Source organism: Oncorhynchus clarkii, chromosome 18, assembly GCF_045791955.1.
Source record: "Oncorhynchus clarkii lewisi isolate Uvic-CL-2024 chromosome 18, UVic_Ocla_1.0, whole genome shotgun sequence".
NCBI classification, from domain to species: Eukaryota; Metazoa; Chordata; class Actinopteri; order Salmoniformes; family Salmonidae; genus Oncorhynchus; species Oncorhynchus clarkii.
Window position 1 is genome coordinate 71155781 of NC_092164.1, and position 18410 is coordinate 71174190.

The following is an 18410-nucleotide window of genomic DNA, read 5'->3' on the forward strand; positions in this document are numbered from 1 at the left end:
TCACGTCTTCCACATAAACTGAAAGATGGTGAATCTGTAACATCCAGAACACGCGGTCCCCAAAATGGAAGACAACAACAACGGATCCCTAACTTCCTCTCCGTGACACATGGCCTCGGTACTGGTACCCCGTATTATATATTCCTGGTTATCGTATATATTATTGATTTCTGTCTTTCTCCTCTCTCTCTGTATTGGCTGGAAGGGCCCCGTCTCTCTGTATTGGCTGGAAGGGCCCCGTCTCTCTGTATTGGCTGGAAGGGCCCCGTCTCTCTCTGTATTGGCTGGAAGGGCCCCTTCCAGGGTGGGTGTGTGTGTGTGTGTGTGTGTGTGTGTGTGTGTGTGTGTGTGTGTGTGTGTGTGTGTGTGTGTGTGTGTGTGTGTGTGTGTGTGTGTGTGTGTGTGTGTGTATGTTAGTAGTTATTGGCTGGAAGGTAAGCTGTTCACTGTCAGTCTGTTGTTTACAAAGCGTGTGACAAATAACATTGTTTTTTTGATTTGATGTCTTTCGTTGTGACAAATCATTCCACTATGGAGAGGAGGGCTGTGATTCACAGTAGGGCACTATATAGGGAACAGGGCTCTGGTCTAAAGTAGTACCACTATACAGGGAATAGGGTTCTGGTCTATAGTAGTGAACTATATAGGGAATAGGGCTCTGGTCTATAGTAGTACCACTATATAGGGAATAGGGCTCTGGTCTATAGTAGTACCACTATATAGGGAACAGGGCTCTGGTCTAAAGTAGTACCACTATACAGGGAATAGGGTTCTGGTCTATAGTAGTGCACTATAGAGGGAATAGGGCTCTGGTCTATAGTAGTACCACTATATAGGGAATAGGGCTCTGGTCTATAGTAGTACCACTATACATGTAATAGGGCTCTGGTCTATAGTAGTACCACTATATAGGGAATAGGGCTCTGGTCTACAGTAGTACCACTATATAGGGAATAGGGCTCTGGTCTATAGTAGTACCACTATATAGGGAATAGGGCTCTGGTCTACAGTAGTACCACTATATAGGGAATAGGGCTCTGGTCTATAGTAGTACCACTATATAGGGAATAGGGCTCTGGTCTATAGTAGTACCACTATATAGGGAATAGGGCTCTGGTCTATAGCAGTACCTCTATATAGGGAATAGGGCTCTGGTCTACAGTAGTACCACTATATAGGGAATAGGGCTCTGGTCTATAGCAGTACCTCTATATAGGGAAGAGGGCTCTGGTCTATAGTAGTACCACTATATAGGGAATAGGGCTCTGGTCTATAGTAGTACCTCTATATAGGGAATAGGGCTCTGGTCTATAGTAGTACCTCTATATAGGGAATAGGGCTCTGGTCTATAGTAGTACCTCTATATAGGGAATAGGGCTCTGGTCTACAGTAGTACCACTATATAGGGAATAGGGCTCTGGTCTATGGTAGTACCACTATATAGGGAATAGGGCTCTGGTCTATAGTAGTACGCTATATAGGGAATAGGGTGCATTTGGGGACTTAACATGCTCTGTCATTTCCAATGCAACAGAAGCACCTGCTGTGAGTTCCTCTGGCTATATTTGTCATTATTAATTTCCTGTTCACCAACGGCCCTCTGGGTACTGTAGTTTGGCAGTGAATCAGCCCAATTGGATGGGTAGTCCAGTGGAAAAGACATTTCTCCTCAGAGCTGGAGAATAGGGGAGATCTGTGTGTGTGTGTGTGTGTGTGTGTGTGTGTGTGTGTGTGTGTGTGTGTGTGTGTGTGTGTGTGTGTGTGTGTGTGTGTTAGAACATAGTATACAGCTGGCTCTCAGTATTCTGAGCACATTATTAATGAGCTCTGTTCTGCTTACATAACCTTCCTACACACACTGAATAACAGGGTGTGTGTGTGTGTGTGTGTGTGTGTGGTGTGTGTGTGTGTGTGTGTGTGTGTGTGTGTGTGTGTGTATTTAGCTATTCTTGGGGGGAAGTCCTCACAATAATAACAAACAATTTGATCCCCATGATGTCCAATGCTTTTTCTAGGGGGTGTAGGGTGAAGGTTAGATTTAGAATTAGGTTAAGGGTTAGGAGCTAGGGTTAGGGTTAGGAGCTACGGTTAGGAGTTAGGGTTAGGAGCTAGGGTTAGGAGCCAGGGTTAGGAGCTTGGGTTAGGAGCCAGGGTTAGGGTTAGGAGCTAGGGTTAGGGTTAGGAGCTAGGGTTAGGGTTAGGTTTATGGATAGGTACAGTGCCTTGCGAAAGTATTCGGCCCCCTTGAACTTTGCGACCTTTTGCCACATTTCAGGCTTCAAACATAAAGATATAAAACTGTATTTTTTTGTGAAGAATCAACAACAAGTGGGACACAATCATGAAGTGGAACGACATTTATTGGATATTTCAAACTTTTTTAACAAATCAAAAACGGAAAAATTGGGCGTGCAAAATTATTCAGCCCCGTTAAGTTAATACTTTGTAGCGCCACCTTTTGCTGTGATTACAGCTGTAAGTCGCTTGGGGTATGTCTCTATCAGTTTTGCACATCGAGAGACTGACATTTTTTCCCATTCCTCCTTGCAAAACAGCTCGAGCTCAGTGAGGTTGGATGGAGAGCATTTGTGAACAGCAGTTTTCAGTTCTTTCCACAGATTCTCAATTGGATTCAGGTCTGGACTTTGACTTGGCCATTCTAACACCTGGATATGTTTATTTTTGAACCATTCCATTGTAGATTTTGCTTTATGTTTTGGATCATTGTCTTGTTGGAAGACAAATCTCTGTCCCAGTCTCAGGTCTTTTGCACACTCCATCAGGTTTTCTTCCAGAATGGTCCTGTATTTGGCTCCATCCATCTTCCCATCAATTTTAACCATCTTCCCTGTCCCTGCTGAAGAAAAGTACGCCCAAACTATGATGCTGCCACCACCATGTTTGACAGTGGGGATGGTGTGTTCAGGGTGATGAGCTGTGTTGCTTTTACGCCAAACATAACGTTTTGCATTGTTGCCAAAAAGTTCAATTTTGGTTTCATCTGACCAGAGGACCTTCTTCCACATGTTTGGTGTGTCTCCCAGGTGGCTTGTGGCAAACTTTAAACAACACTTTTTATGGATATCTTTAAGAAATGGCTTTCTTCCATAAAGGCCAGATTTGTGCAATATACGACTGATTGTTGTCCTATGGACAGAGTCTCCCACCTCAGCTGTAGATCTCTGCAGTTCATCCAGAGTGATCATGGGCCTCTTGGCTGCATCTCTGATCAGTCTTCTCCTTGTATGAGCTGAAAGTTTAGAGGGACGGCCAGGTCTTGGTAGATTTGCAGTGGTCTGATACTCCTTCCATTTCAATATTATCGCTTGCACAGTGCTCCTTGGGATGTTTAAAGCTTGGGAAATCTTTTTGTATCCAAATCCGGCTTTAAACTTCTTCACAACAGTATCTCGGACCTGCCTGGTGTGTTCCTTGTTCTTCATGATGCTCTCTGCGCTTTTAACGGACCTCTGAGACTATCACAGTGCAGGTGCATTTATACGGAGACTTGATTACACACAGGTGGATTGTATTTATCATCATTAGTCATTTAGGTCAACATTGGATCATTCAGAGATCCTCACCGAACTTCTGGAGAGAGTTTGCTGCACTGAAAGTAAAGGGGCTGAATAATTTTGCACGCCCAATTTTTCAGTTTTTGATTTGTTAAAAAAGTTTGAAATATCCAATAAATGTCGTTCCACTTTATGATTGTGTCCCACTTGTTGTCGATTCTTCACAAAAAAATACAGTTTTATATCTTTATGTTTGAAGCCTGAAATGTGGCAAAAGGTCGCAAAGTTCAAGGGGGCCGAACACTTTCGCAAGGCACTGTATAAGGTTAGGTTTTTGGGTTAAAGTTAGGTTTGGGGTTAAGATTAGGATTAGGGTGAGAGTATGGGTTATGATTAGGTTTAGGGTTATAGATTAGGTTTAGGTTAGGGTTTGTGAAAATAGGATTTTGAACGGGACTGAATTGTGTGTCCCCACAAGATTAGCTGTACAATACTGTATTTGATTGTGTGTGTGTGTGTGTGTGTGTATGTGTGTGTGTGTGTGTGTGTGTGTGTGTGTGTGTGTGTGTGTGTGTGTGTGTGTGTGTGTGTGTGTGTGTGTGTGGTGACTCACCAATTTTAAATTCCTTGCTGGCCATTAAGATCTCAGCATTGGGTATGATAGGGGGAGGCAGGCAGAACTGGAGTCTATATGCTGGAGACAAATGAAAATACAGACATGTTATCTTCTAGACATTGTTAGGAGGGGGAGAGAGAGAGAGAGAGAGAGAGAGAGAGAGAGAGACAGAAAATCGGACAAATACCAAATTGAGACTGCATGCAGAATTCTGCAAAAATATCCTCCGTGTACAACGTAGAACACCAAATAATGCATGCAGAGCAGAATTAGGCCGATACCCACTAATTATCAAAATCCAGAAAAGAGCCGTTAAATTCTACAACCACCTAAAAGGAAGCGATTCACAAACATTCCATAACAAAGCCATCACCTACAGAGAGATGAACCTGGAGAAGAGTCCCCTAAGCAAGCTGGTCCTGGGGCTCTGTTCACAAACACAAACACACCCTACAGAGCCCCTGGACAACAGCACAATTAGACCCAACCAAATCATGAGAAAACAAAAAGATAATTACTTGACACATTGGAAAGAATTAACAAAAAAAACAGAGCAAACTAGAATGCTATTTGGCCCTAAACAGAGAGTACACAGCGGCAGAATACCTGACCACTGTGACTGACCCAAAATTAAGGAAAGCTTTGACTATGTACAGACTCAGTGAGCATAGCCTTGCTATTGAGAAAGGCCGCCGTAGGCAGACATGGCTCTCAAGAGAAGACAGGCTATGTGCTCACTGCCCACAAAATGAGGTGGAAACTGAGCTGCACTTCCTAACCTCCTGCCCAATGTATGACCATATTAGAGAGACATATTTCCCTCAGATTACACAGATCCACAAATAATTCGAAAACAAATCCAATTTTGAAAAACTCCCATATCTACTGGGTGAAATTCCACAGTGTGCCATCACAGCAGCAAGATTTGTGACCTGTTGCCACGAGAAAAGGGCAACCAGTGAAGAACACACACCATTGTAAATACAACCCATATTTATGCTTATTTATTTTATCTTGTGTCCTTTAACCATTTGTACATTGTTAAAACACTGTATATATATATAATATGACATTTGTAATGTCTTTACTGTTTTGAAACCTCTGTATGTGTAATGTTTACTGTTAATTTTTGTTGTTTTTCACTTTATATATTCACTTTGTATGTTGTCTACCTCACTTGCTTTGGCAATGTTAACACATGTTTCCCATGCCAATAAAGCCCTTGAATTGAATTGAATTGAATTGACAGAGAGATAGAGAGAGATAGAGAGAAGGAGAGAGAGAGAGAGAGAGACAGAGAGAGACAGAGAGATAGAGAGAGATACAGTGCCTTGAGAAAGTATTCGGCCCCCTTGAACTTTGCGACCTTTTGCCACATTTCAGGCTTCAAACATAAAGATATAAAACTGTATTTTTTTGTGAAGAATCAACAACAAGTGGGACACAATCATGAAGTGGAACGACATTTATTGGATATTTCAAACTTTTTTAACAAATCAAAAACTGAAAAATTGGGCGTGCAAAATTATTCAGCCCCTTTACTTTCAGTGCAGCAAACTCTCTCCAGAAGTTCAGTGAGGATCTCTGAATGATCCAATGTTGACCTAAATGACTAATGATGATGAATACAATCCACCTGTGTGTAATCAAGTCTCCATATAAATGCACCTGCACTGTGATAGTCTCAGAGGTCCGTTAAAAGCGCAGAGAGCATCATGAAGAACAAGGAACACACCAGGCAGGTCCGAGATACTGTTGTGAAGAAGTTTAAAGCCGGATTTGGATACAAAAAGATTTCCCAAGCTTTAAACATCCCAAGGAGCACTGTGCAAGCGATAATATTGAAATGGAAGGAGTATCAGACCACTGCAAATCTACCAAGACCTGGCCGTCCCTCTAAACTTTCAGCTCATACAAGGAGAAGACTGATCAGAGATGCAGCCAAGAGGCCCATGATCACTCTGGATGAACTGCAGAGATCTACAGCTGAGGTGGGAGACTCTGTCCATAGGACAACAATCAGTCGTATATTGCACAAATCTGGCCTTTATGGAAGAGTGGCAAGAAGAAAGCCATTTCTTAAAGATATCCATAAAAAGTGTCGTTTAAAGTTTGCCACAAGCCACCTGGGAGACACACCAAACATGTGGAAGAAGGTGCTCTGGTCAGATGAAACCAAAATTGAACTTTTTGGCAACAATGCAAAATGTTATGTTTGGCGTAAAAGCAACACAGCTCATCACACTGAACACACAATCCCCACTGTCAAACATGGTGGTGGCAGCATCATGGTTTTGGCCTGCTTTTCTTCAGCAGGGACAGGGAAGATGGTTAAAATTGATGGGAAGATGGATGGAGCCAAATACAGGACCATTCTGGAAGAAAACCTGATGGAGTCTGCAAAAGACCTGAGACTGGGACGGAGATTTGTCTTCCAACAAGACAATGATCCAAAACATAAAGCAAAATCTACAATGGAATGGTTCAAAAATAAACATATCCAGGTGTTAGAATGGCCAAGTCAAAGTCCAGACCTGAATCCAATCGAGAATCTGTGAAAAGAACTGAAAACTGCTGTTCACAAATGCTCTCCATCCAACCTCACTGAGCTCGAGCCGTTTTGCAAGGAGGAATGTCTCAGTCTCTCGATGTGCAAAACTGATAGAGACATACCCCAAGCGACTTACAGCTGTAATCGCAGCAAAAGGTGGCGCTACAAAGTATTAACTTAAAGGGGCTGAATAATTTTGCACGCCCAATTTTTCAGTTTTTGATTTGTTAAAAAAGTTTGAAATATCCAATAAATGTCATTCCACTTCATTATTGTGTCCCACTTGTTGTTGATTCTTCACAAAAAAATACAGTTTTATATCTTTATGTTTGAAGCCTGAAATGTGGCAAAAGGTCGCAAAGTTCAAGGGGGCCGAATACTTTCGCAAGGCACTGTAGAGAGAGATAGAGAGAAGGAGAGAGAGAGAACTGATGGAGATGATACTGTACATACCTTGATAGTTGATTTGGAACAGTCCACCTTTCTCTGTGTTGCTACGGAAACGCACCAGGATCTGATTGGACGTGCTGCTGGCTGGTTCGTTGGGCTCTCCTTCCATAAACACACCTAGCTTCCTGGCTGTCACCTGGGGGCCGTCCCTAAGGGATGACAGGTGAGAGGTTAGAGGTTAAAATTAGTGATGTTGGGGGGGGGGGAAATCGATACATTTACAGGGATATTATTTTGGGGGATACAGCACAATATTATATTTGACAATATCGTAGTATACTTTCTGAGCTAGTCGGCTAAATCTCCAGGATTCTTGTTCTCTTGTTCTCTTTTCTTTTTTTCTCATCACTATTATTTTCATGATTCATTTTTAATTTAATTTTAATTTTGTCATGGTTCTCTCTTGGTTCTCTCAATACATATAGATTCGTGAGTGTTGTGAGAGGTTCAATTCATATCATATCAGCATATTAGCATTGTGATGATACTGTATTGAGAGGTCAAAGCCCTAGTTGAAACGCCCATACAGACCCAGTCAGTGGCTCAGTGGCGTTGAGATTCGGTCAATTCCTTTTGTTTAGAGAAGTGTAACTTGGTATAAAAAAATATATATTTAAAAATGTTTTTACTTCACAGCATTTTTACATTCTGTTCAACTTCATATAATTTTTTTGAGCAGACAGTCTATGTGCTCACTGCCCACAAAATGAGGTGGAAACTGAGCTGCACTTCCTAACCTCCTGCCAAATGTATGACCATATTAGAGACACCTATTTCCCCCGGCAAAGTTATAAAAAAACGAACTTAATTTGTATTAACTCCCTTATCTACTGGGTGCCATCATAGCAACACAGCTCAGCATTCAACAAATCAAATCAAATGTATTTGTCACATACACATGCTTAGCAGATGTTAATGCGAGTGAAGAGAGAGAGAGCTGATGTATCAACACCATAGTGCCCTCAAAGCTCATCACTAAGCTAAGGATCCTGGGACTAAACACCTCCCACAGCAACTTGATCCTGGACTTCCTGGGGGGCCGTCCCCAGGTGGTGAGGGTAGGTAGCAACACGTCCGCCACGCTGATCCTCAACACTGGGATTCCCCAGGGGTGCGTGCTCAGTCCCCTCCTGTACTCCCTGTTTACCCACGGCCAGGCAAGACAACAACACCATCATTAAGTTTGCAGACGACACAACAGTGGTAGGCCTGATCACCGACAACGATGAGACAGCCTATAGGGAGGAAGTCAGAGACCTGGCCGGGTGGTGCCAGAATAACAACCTCTCCCTCAACGTAACCAAGACTAAGGAGATGATTGTGGACTACAGGAAAAAGAGGACCGAGCACGTCCCCATTCTCATCGACGGGGCTGTAGTGGAGCAGGTTGAGAGATTCAAATTCCTTGGTGTCCACATCAACAACAAACTGGATTGGTCCAAACACTCCAAGACAGTCGTGAAGACGGCACGACAAAGCCTATTCCCCCTCAGGAAACTAAAAAGACTTGGCATGGGTCCTGAGATCCTCAAAAGGTTCTACAGCTGCAACACCGAGAGCATCCTGGCTGGTTGCATCACTGCCTGGTACGGCAACTGCTCGGCCTCCGACCGCAAGGCACTACAGAGGGTAGTGTGTACGGCCCAGTACATCACTGGGGCTAAGCTGCCTGCCATCCAGGACCTCTACACCAGGCGGTGTCAGAGGAACGCCCTAAAAATTGTCAAAGACACCAGACACCCCAGTCATAGACTGTTCTCTCGACTACCGCATGGCAAGCGGTACCGGAGCGCCAAGTCTATGACCAAGAGGCTTTTAAACAGCTTCTACCCACAAAGCCATAAGACTCCTGAACAAATGGCTACCCAGACTATTAACATCCCCCAAGCCCTTTTTTTACACTGCTGCTGTTTATCAGAGACCCTGGTCAACAGTAGTGCACTAAGTCTGGAACAGCATATGAATATGTTATGCCTACAGGTTATCTGTGTGCTTCTGTTGTATGTATGATTGTTTCCTGATGAACTCTGACTTTCCCTGGTTAAATAAAGGTTTATATATATATAAATACTCACCAGACAGTGATGAAGTCATGTGGCCCATGGACCTGCAGTAGGGTAAAGTTGAGTCTGACACCAAGGCCTGTTGCTACGGTGATCAGCCAGGTACAGTCAGCAGAGCTGGGGTACTCCTCCGGATAACCAGGAGAGAAGATAGTCCCGTTGTCTGACGTGATGTTACCCCCACAGGGCACTGGGGAGACGGGGGAGACGGGGGGGGGGGGTGAATAAATAAAACCATACAGAAGTCTTTATCCAGGGGAATCAGTGAAAAAATGATTATCTGTCTCTGCCTCTCTCTCTCTGTCTCTATCTCTGTCTCTCTCTCTGTCTCTCTCTCTGTCTCTCTCTCTGTCTGTCTCTGTCTCTGTCTCTCGCTCTGTCTCTCGCTCTGTCTCTCGCTCTGTCTCTGTCTCTCGCTCTGTCTCTGTCTCTGTCTCTGTCACTCACACGCACGCACACACACACACACACACACACACACACACACACACACACACACACACACACACACACACACACACACACACACACACACACACACACACATCAGGGCTGAAGATTACCCAGGAAGCCTGTTAGTGAGTGAGGACTCGGTTGGAGTGTTCCAGGAAGATAAGGCCATAACCCCGTCCCAGTGGAGGCTGGGGAGGGAGGAATGGAGTTATGGATGGAGGGTTGAAGGAGTAGAGGATATATGGGGCTGTGGAGAGAGGGAGGGATGAAGGAGTAGAGGATATATGGGGCTGTGGAGGGAGGGAGGGAGGGATGAAGGAGTAGAGGATATATGGGGCTGTGGAGGGAGGGAGGGGTAGAGGAGTAGAGGATATATGGGGCTGTGGAGGGAGGGAGGGAGGGATGAAGGAGTAGAGGATATATGGGGCTGTGGAGGGAGGGAGGGAGGGATGAAGGAGTAGAGGATATATGGGGCTGAGGATGGAGGGAGGGAGGGATGGACGAAGGAGTAGAGGATATATGGGGCTGTGGAGGGAGGGAGGGAGGGAGGGAGGGATGGAGGAGTAGAGGATATATGGGGCTGTGGAGGGAGTTAGGGAGGGAGGGAGGGATGAAGGAGTAGAGGATATATGGGGCTGTGGAGGGAGTTAGGGAGGGAGGGAGGGATGAAGGACTATAGGATATATGGGGCTGTGGAGGGAGGGATGACGGGATGAAGAAGTAGAGGATATATGGGGCTGTGGATGGAGGGAGGGATGGAGGAGTAGAGGATATATGGGGCTGTGGAGGGAGGGAGGGATGGAGGAGTAGAGGATATATGGGGCTGTGGAGTGAGGGAGGGATGAAGGAGTAGAGGATATATGGGGCTGTGGAGGGAGGGAGGGATGAAGGAGTAGAGGATATATGGGGCTGTGGAGGGAGGGAGGGAGGGATGAAGGAGTAGAGGATATATGGGGCTGTGGAGGGCACTAGCTGTATGTGTTAGGGGGTAGTAGTCTTGCTGACCCCACTGCACCCTCCCCTCCTTCTACCCCTCGTCTATGACCCCACTGCACTCTCCCCCTCCTCCAACCCCTCGTCTCTGACCCCACTGTACTCTACCCCTCCTCCTACCCCTCGTCTCTGACCACACTGCACTCTCCCCCTCCTCCTACCCCTCATCTCTGACTCTCATAGCCCCAGGACAGAGCATTTGCTCCGGGACTTCATAGTCCCCCTTCCCCACTAACTGACAGAATGGCCCTCCCTCCCCTCCCTCCTCCTCCTCCTCCTCCCCTCCACCTCAATCCTCCTACTCCTCCACCTCCCACCTCCTCCACCTCTGTCCTCCCCCTCCACCCACCCCCCCCTCCATCCACCCCCCTCCCTCCCTCCCCTCCCTCCCTCCCTCCCTCCCTCCCTCCCTCCCTCCCTCCCTCCCTCCCTCCCTCCCTCCTCCCCCCACACACACACGTCTTCTAAACCCCTCTAAGGGGGTGCTTTGCATTTATATGGATGTTTCAAATGTCCCCAGAACACACAGGCGGTCCTGAAACAACGCTGAATGATGTTGAACCCCCTCCACGCGTTCATTAACATGTTCTCCTAATGTCCCTCCTAAACCCCACTGACTGCTGGGAGAGGAGAGACCCTGAGTGGAATAGAGGAATAGAATCACAGACAACTTACAAAATAGTTTTAGTTTATGATAATATTATTCAGGAGCAGCAACGGTACCAGTCAACAGTTTGGACACACCTACTCATTCAAAGGTTTGGGGACACCTACTCATTCAAAGGTTTGGGGACACCTACTCATTCAAAGGGTTTTCTTTATTTGGACTGTTTTCTACATTGTAGAATAATAGTGAAGACATCAAAACTATGAAATAGCAAATATGGAATCATGTAGTAACCAAAAAAGTGTTTAAAAAAATTAAAACATATTTTATATTTGAGATTCTTCAAAGTAGCTAGCCTTTTCCTTGATGACAGCTTTGCACAATCTTGGCATTCTCTCAACCAGCTTCATGAGGTAGTCACCTGGAATGCTTTTCTAACAGTCTTGAAGGAGTTCCCTCATATGCTGAGCACTTGTTGGCTGCTTTTCCTCCACTCTGTGGTCCAACTCATCCCAAACCATCTCAATTGGGTTGAGGTCGGGTGATTGTGGAGGCCAGGTCATCTGATGCAGCACTCCATCACTCTCCTTCTTGGTCAAATAGCCCTTACGCAGCCTGGACGTGTGTTTTGGGTTATTGTCCTGTTGAAAAACAAATCATAGTCCCACTAAGCAGAAACCAGATGGGATGGCGTATTGCTGCAGAATACTATGGTAGCCATGCTGGTTAAGTGTCCCTTGAAAAATGTGCACAAGTCTAATGTCCATTGATCGTGTTTCTTGGCCCAAGCAAGTCTCTTCTTCTTATTGGTGTCCTTTAGTAGTGGTTTCTTTGCAGCAATTCCACCATGAAGGCCTGATTCACACAGTCTCCTCTGAACAGTTGATGTTGAGATGTATCTGTTTCTTGAACTCTGTGAAGCATTTATTTGGGCTGCAATCTGAGGAGCAGCTAGTTGCCGATTTCTGAGGCTGGTAACTCTAATGAACTTATCCTCTGCAGTAGAGGTATCTTCTGTATACCACCCCTACCTTGTCACAACACAAATGATTGGCTCAAACGCATTAAGAAGGAAATATATTCCACAAATTACATTTTAACAAGGCACACCTCCTAATTGAAATGAATTCCAGGTGACTACCTCAACAAGCTGGTTGAGAGAATGCCAAGACTGTGCAAAGATGCCATCAAGGACGGCTAGGGTGGCTACTTTCAAGAATCTCATATACATATATATATATATCTTTGACTCTGTCTTTCTTTATAACACTTCCTCTGTCTCTATATACAGTTGAAGTCAGAAGTTTACATACACCTTAGCCAAATACATTTAAACTCAGTTTTTCACAATTCCTGACATTTAATCCTAGTAAAAATTCCCTGTTTTATGTCAGTTAGGATCACCACTTTATTTTAAGAATGTGAAGTGTCAGAATAATAGTAGAAAGAATGATTTATTTCAGCTTTACATTTTTTCTCATCACATTCCCAGTGGGTCAGAAGTTTACATACACTCAATTAGTATTTGGTAGCATTGCCTTTAAATTGTTTGACTTGGGTCAAACGTTTCGGGTAGCCTTCCACAAGCTTCCCTGTTACGGATACAGGTATCCTGTGTCTGTGTGTATCCTGTGTGTGTTTCTTTTCTCTCCTTCTCCCCTCACAGGTGAAAATCATTACTCCCCAATCAGTCAACAATCAACCCATCAATCAGAAGACACACCTCCTCCTGTTTCCTACCCTATCACAGTTCCTTCCCCATGGTTTAAAAACCCCATCATTTGTTTGTTCAGGAGCTCAATCTTTGTAATGCCATGTTGGTAGATCTCTATTCTTTATAGATTTCAGTAACACAATCTCTTTGTAATGCCATGTTGGTAGATCTCTGTTCTATATAGATTTCAGTAACACAATCTCTTTGTAATGCCATGTTGGTAGATCTCTATTCTTTATAGATTTCAGTAACACAATCTCTTTGTAATGCCATGTTGGTAGATCTCTGTTCTATATAGATTTCAAGCTCAATCTCTTTGTAATGCCATGTTGGTAGATCTCTATTCTTTATAGATTTCAGTAACACAATCTCTTTGTAATGCCATGCTGGTAGATCTCTGTTCTATATAGATTTCAAGCTCAATCTCTTTGTAATGCCATGTTGGTAGATCTCTATTCTTTATAGATTTCAGTAACACAATCTCTTTGTAATGCCATGCTGGTAGATCTCTGTTCTATATAGATTTCAAGCTCAATCTCTTTGTAATGCCATGTTTGTAGATCTCTGTTCTTCGCTCGCTCTCTGTGTATTAATTAACCTCTCTTTTGTTTGAGCACCTCCATATCACTTTGTCATCTCCTGTGAGTATTGTTTTTGCTTATGGTGTTTGCTGGTGGGAAAAGGGGAAACCAAGACAAGTCGCCCATGGGCATACACTACCCGTAGGTAAACTTTGTTAAAAACACTAGTTAGAACTGGGTGGACCACCCACTGTATTTTTGGTTAGTTAGTTAGCTGTTGTTGAAATAGGCTAGTCTAGCTTAGGGGTGTTTTTTTGCATATTTGTTTCTTTCCTTGGTTCCAGCTCAGCCCCTTTTCCTGCTCCCCCCCCCATTACTGTGTGTTTTACAATAAACCCTGAGTTTGACGGTATTATTTCAGTTGTCCTGGTTATTACGTTCACACTTTTACTTTGTCACAATTATAATTTACATGAGTTATGTTACGCGTCTCATTACCATCCCCCCGGGCCAATTTGTCGGGCCAAAAAGGGATTCGTAACATTCCCACAATAAGTTGGGTGCATTTTGGCCCATTCCTCCTGACAGAGCTGGTGTAACTGAGTCAGGTTTGTACCTCCTTGCTCACACACGCTTTTTCAGTTCTGCCCACAGATTTTCTATAGGATTGAGGTCAGGGCTTTGTGATGGCCACTCCAATACCTCGACTTTGTTGTCCTTATTAAACCATTTTGCCACAACTTTAGAAGTATGCTTGGGGTCATTGTCCATTTGGAAGACCCATTTGTGACCAAGCTTTAACTTCCTGACTGATGTCTTTAGATGTTGCTTCAATATATCCACATCATTTTCCTACCTCATGATGCCATCTATTTTGTGAAGTTCTCCAGTCCCTCCTGCAGCAAAGCACCTCCACAACATGATGCTGCCACCCCCGTGCTTCACGGTTGGGATGGTGTTCTTCGGCTTGCAAGCCTCCCCCTTTTTCCTCCAAACATAATGATGGTCATTATGGCCAAACAGTTCTATTTTTGTTTCATCAGACCAGAGGACATTTCTCCGAAAAGTACGATCTTTGTCCCCATGTGCAGTTGCAAACCGTAGTCTGGCTTTTTTAGGGCGGTTTTGGAGAAGTGGCTTCTTCCTTGCTGAGCAGCCATTCAGGTTATGTCGATATATGAATCATTTTAATGTGGATATAGATACTTTTGTACCTGTTTCCTCCAGCATCCTCTCTCCCTTTGTATTTCTCTATATGTAAATACATCTGTTTTGTATCTGTTTAGTTTTCCTTTATTTTTAATTTCTCTTTCTGTGCCTGGAGGTCCTCCTCCCTCAGGACATTCTCTCTCTTGTGTGTGAAAAAAATATTTTTGAATTTTGCACGCTGCCTTTTCAGCGGAATGTTGTCGAAGGGTTCAATGGGGTCGAGACGAGGGGGAGGTTCATAAATAAATGATTTAAGACAATTGATGGATGACTCATAGTGGGTTCGTGCAGATAACCAACAATTTACGACGTTTGGAATGAGACTAACGTGAGGTAAAATAAATAAGTCATTAATCAGAAGACTAATTGATCAGAAATAAAAATATCTGAAAAGTTATATTAAGAAAATTATAACTTTGTAATCTGAATATTTTCATTGGTGCCCCGACTTCCTAGTTAATTACATTTGTTAACCTGATTAGTTAATCACGAAATGCTAATTACAGAGAATCTTTGATAAAAACTAAAAGTCTAAAGGTAATGATAGTAAAGACAGTGTTTACTATGCAGATGTTATTATTCGGTGTTGTTCAGGATAATACTGCTGCTGCAGAGAGGAGAGGAAGAGCTTTTCTTTTTTCCTCTGGGCTTTAATAAGATACAATTTGGATTCCTTTAATAAGAGTGTTTACTGTAAAAGATACAATTTGGATTCCTTTAATAAGAGTGTTTACTGTAAAAGATACAATTTGGATTCCTTTAATAAGAGTGTTTACTGTAAAATATACAATTTGGATTCCTTTAATAAGAGTGTTTACTGTAAAAGATACAATTTGGATTCCTTTAATAAGAGTGTTTACTGTAAAAGATACAATTTGGATTCCTTTAATAAGAGTGTTTACTGTAATAAGATACAATTTGGATTCCTTTAATAAGAGTGTTTACTGTAAAAGATACAATTTGGATTCCTTTAATAAGAGTGTTTACTGTAAAAGATACAATTTGGATTCCTTTAATAAGAGTGTTTACTGTAAAAGATACAATTTGGATTCCTTTAATAAGAGTGTTTACTGTAAAAGATACAATTTGGATTCCTTTAATAAGAGTGTTTACTGTAAAAGATACAATTTGGATTCCTTTAATAAGAGTGTTTACTGTAAAATATACAATTTGGATTCCTTTAATAAGAGTGTTTACTGTAAAATATACAATTTGGATTCCTTTAATAAGAGTGTTTACTGTAAAAGATACAATTTGGATTCCTTTAATAAGAGTGTTTACTGTAAAAGATACAATTTGGATTCCTTTAATAAGAGTGTTTACTGTAAAAGATACAATTTGGATTCCTTTAATAAGAGTGTTTACTGTAAAAGATACAATTTGGATTCCTTTAATCAGAGTGTTTACTGTAAAAGATACAATTTGGATTCCTTTAATAAGAGTGTTTACTGTAAAAGATACAATTTGGATTCCTTTAATAAGAGTGTTTACTGTAAAAGATACAATTTGGATTCCTTTAATAAGAGTGTTTACTGTAAAAGATACAATTTGGAAAACATTTAGTCATTTCTGCAAATCATTTATCTCTTGGAGGAGCTCTGTTTTCTTTATTAGTAATTTAGTCATTTCTGCAAATCATTTATCTCTTGGAGGAGGAGCTCTGTTTTCTTTATTAGTAATTTAGTCATTTCTGCAAATCATTTATCTCTTGGAGGAGGAGCTCTGTTTTCTTTATTAGTAATTTAGTCATTTCTGCAAATCATTTATCTCTTGGAGGAGCTCTGTTTTCTTTATTAGTAATTTAGTCATTTCTGCAAATCATTTATCTCTTGGAGGAGCTCTGTTTTCTTTATTAGTAATTTAGTCATTTCTGCAAATCATTTATCTCTTGGAGGAGGAGCTCTGTTTTCTTTATTAGTAATTTAGTCATTTCTGCAAATCATTTATCTCTTGGAGGAGCTCTGTTTTCTTTATTAGTAATTTAGTCATTTCTGCAAATCATTTATCTCTTGGAGGAGGAGCTCTGTTTTCTTTATTAGTAATTTAGTCATTTCTGCAAATCATTTATCTCTTGGAGGAGCTCTGTTTTCTTTATTAGTAATTTAGTCATTTCTGCAAATCATTTATCTCTTGGAGGAGCTCTGTTTTCTTTATTAGTAATTTAGTCATTTCTGCAAATCATTTATCTCTTGGAGGAGGAGCTCTGTTTTCTTTATTAGTAATTTAGTCATTTCTGCAAATCATTTATCTCTTGGAGGAGCAGCTCTGTTTTCTTTATTAGTAATTTAGTCATTTCTGCAAATCATTTATCTCTTGGAGGAGCAGCTCTGTTTTCTTTATTAGTAATTTAGTCATTTCTGCAAATCATTTATCTCTTGGAGGAGCAGCTCTGTTTTCTTTATTAGTAATTTAGTCATTTCTGCAAATCATTTATCTCTTGGAGGAGCTCTGTTTTCTTTATTAGTAATTTAGTCATTTCTGCAAATCATTTATCTCTTGGAGGAGGAGCTCTGTTTTCTTTATTAGTAATCTAGTCATTTCTGCAAATCATTTATCTCTTGGAGGAGGAGCTCTGTTTTCTTTATTAGTAATTTAGTCATTTCTGCAAATCATTTATCTCTTGGAGGAGGAGCTCTGTTTTCTTTATTAGTAATCTAGTCATTTCTGCAAATCATTTATCTCTTGGAGGAGGAGCTCTGTTTTCTTTATTAGTAATCTAGTCATTTCTGCAAATCATTTATCTCTTGGAGGAGGAGCTCTGTTTTCTTTATTAGTAATTTCGTCGACTTTGGGAATTTTTTTGTGTGTTTTTGTTTTCAGGCTCAGCTTTTGGTTTTGAATTAAACACTTGAATTTGGATTTGAATTTACATGGTTGTAGATTTTAACGGCTCTTTTCTGGATTTTGATCATTCGCGGGTATCGGCCTAATTCTGCTCTTCATGCATTAATTGGTGTTTTACGTTGTACACAGAGGATATTTTTTGAAAAATTCTGCAGTCTCAATTTGGTGTTTGTCCCATTTTGTGATTTCTTGGTTGGTGAGAGGACCCCAGACCTCACAACCATAAAAGGGATCCTAATTGCTATGTCAAATTGTATTTTCCTTTTGATGGTGTAGAATGCCCTTCTTGCCCTGTCTCTCAGATCGTTCTCAGCTTTGTGGAAGTTCTCTGTCTCTCTACTCTTCTATCCCTTACATTAAAGCCAATTTAATTACGTTCACAGTCAGAGATCCTCGCAGGAGAGCTGGGGATGGGCTGGTGCATCCTGGCTTGATTTGGATGTGGAAAGCACAGGCACAGATGTGGGTGTGTACATAAATGCACATATGCTGACACACACACACACACACACACACACACACACACACTCTCCCTGTTCCCCTCTCTCCATCTTGTTCCCTCTCTCCATCCTGTTCCCCTCTCTCCATCCTGTTCCCCTCTCTCCATCCTGTTCCCCTCTCTCCATCCTGTTCCCCTCTCTCCATCTTGTTCCCCTCTCTCCATCTTGTTCCCCTCTCTCCATCTTGTTCCCCTCTCTCCATCTTGTTCCCTCTCTCCATCCTGTTCCCTCTCTCCATCCTGTTCCCTCTCTCCATCCTGTTCCCTCTCTCCATCCTGTTCCCTCTCTCCATCCTGTTCCCTCTCTCCATCTTGTTCCCTCTCTCCATCTTGTTCCCTCTCTCCATCTTGTTCCCTCTCTCCATCTTGTTCCCT

General features: G+C 42.3%; 1 protein-coding gene across 1 annotated transcript in view; it reads right to left on the reverse strand.

Annotated features, from left to right (window-relative positions):
• LOC139372403 (CUB and sushi domain-containing protein 2-like) overlaps positions 1-18410 on the reverse strand; it is a 773740-nt gene that overhangs the window by 138769 nt on the left and 616561 nt on the right. The window contains exons 45-47 of the mRNA XM_071112112.1: positions 9208-9385; positions 7136-7281; positions 4129-4209 (exon numbers count right to left, since the gene is read on the reverse strand). Of these exons, the coding sequence (XP_070968213.1) occupies positions 4129-4209; positions 7136-7281; positions 9208-9385 (405 nt within the window). The remainder of the gene's footprint in view (positions 1-4128; positions 4210-7135; positions 7282-9207; positions 9386-18410) is intronic.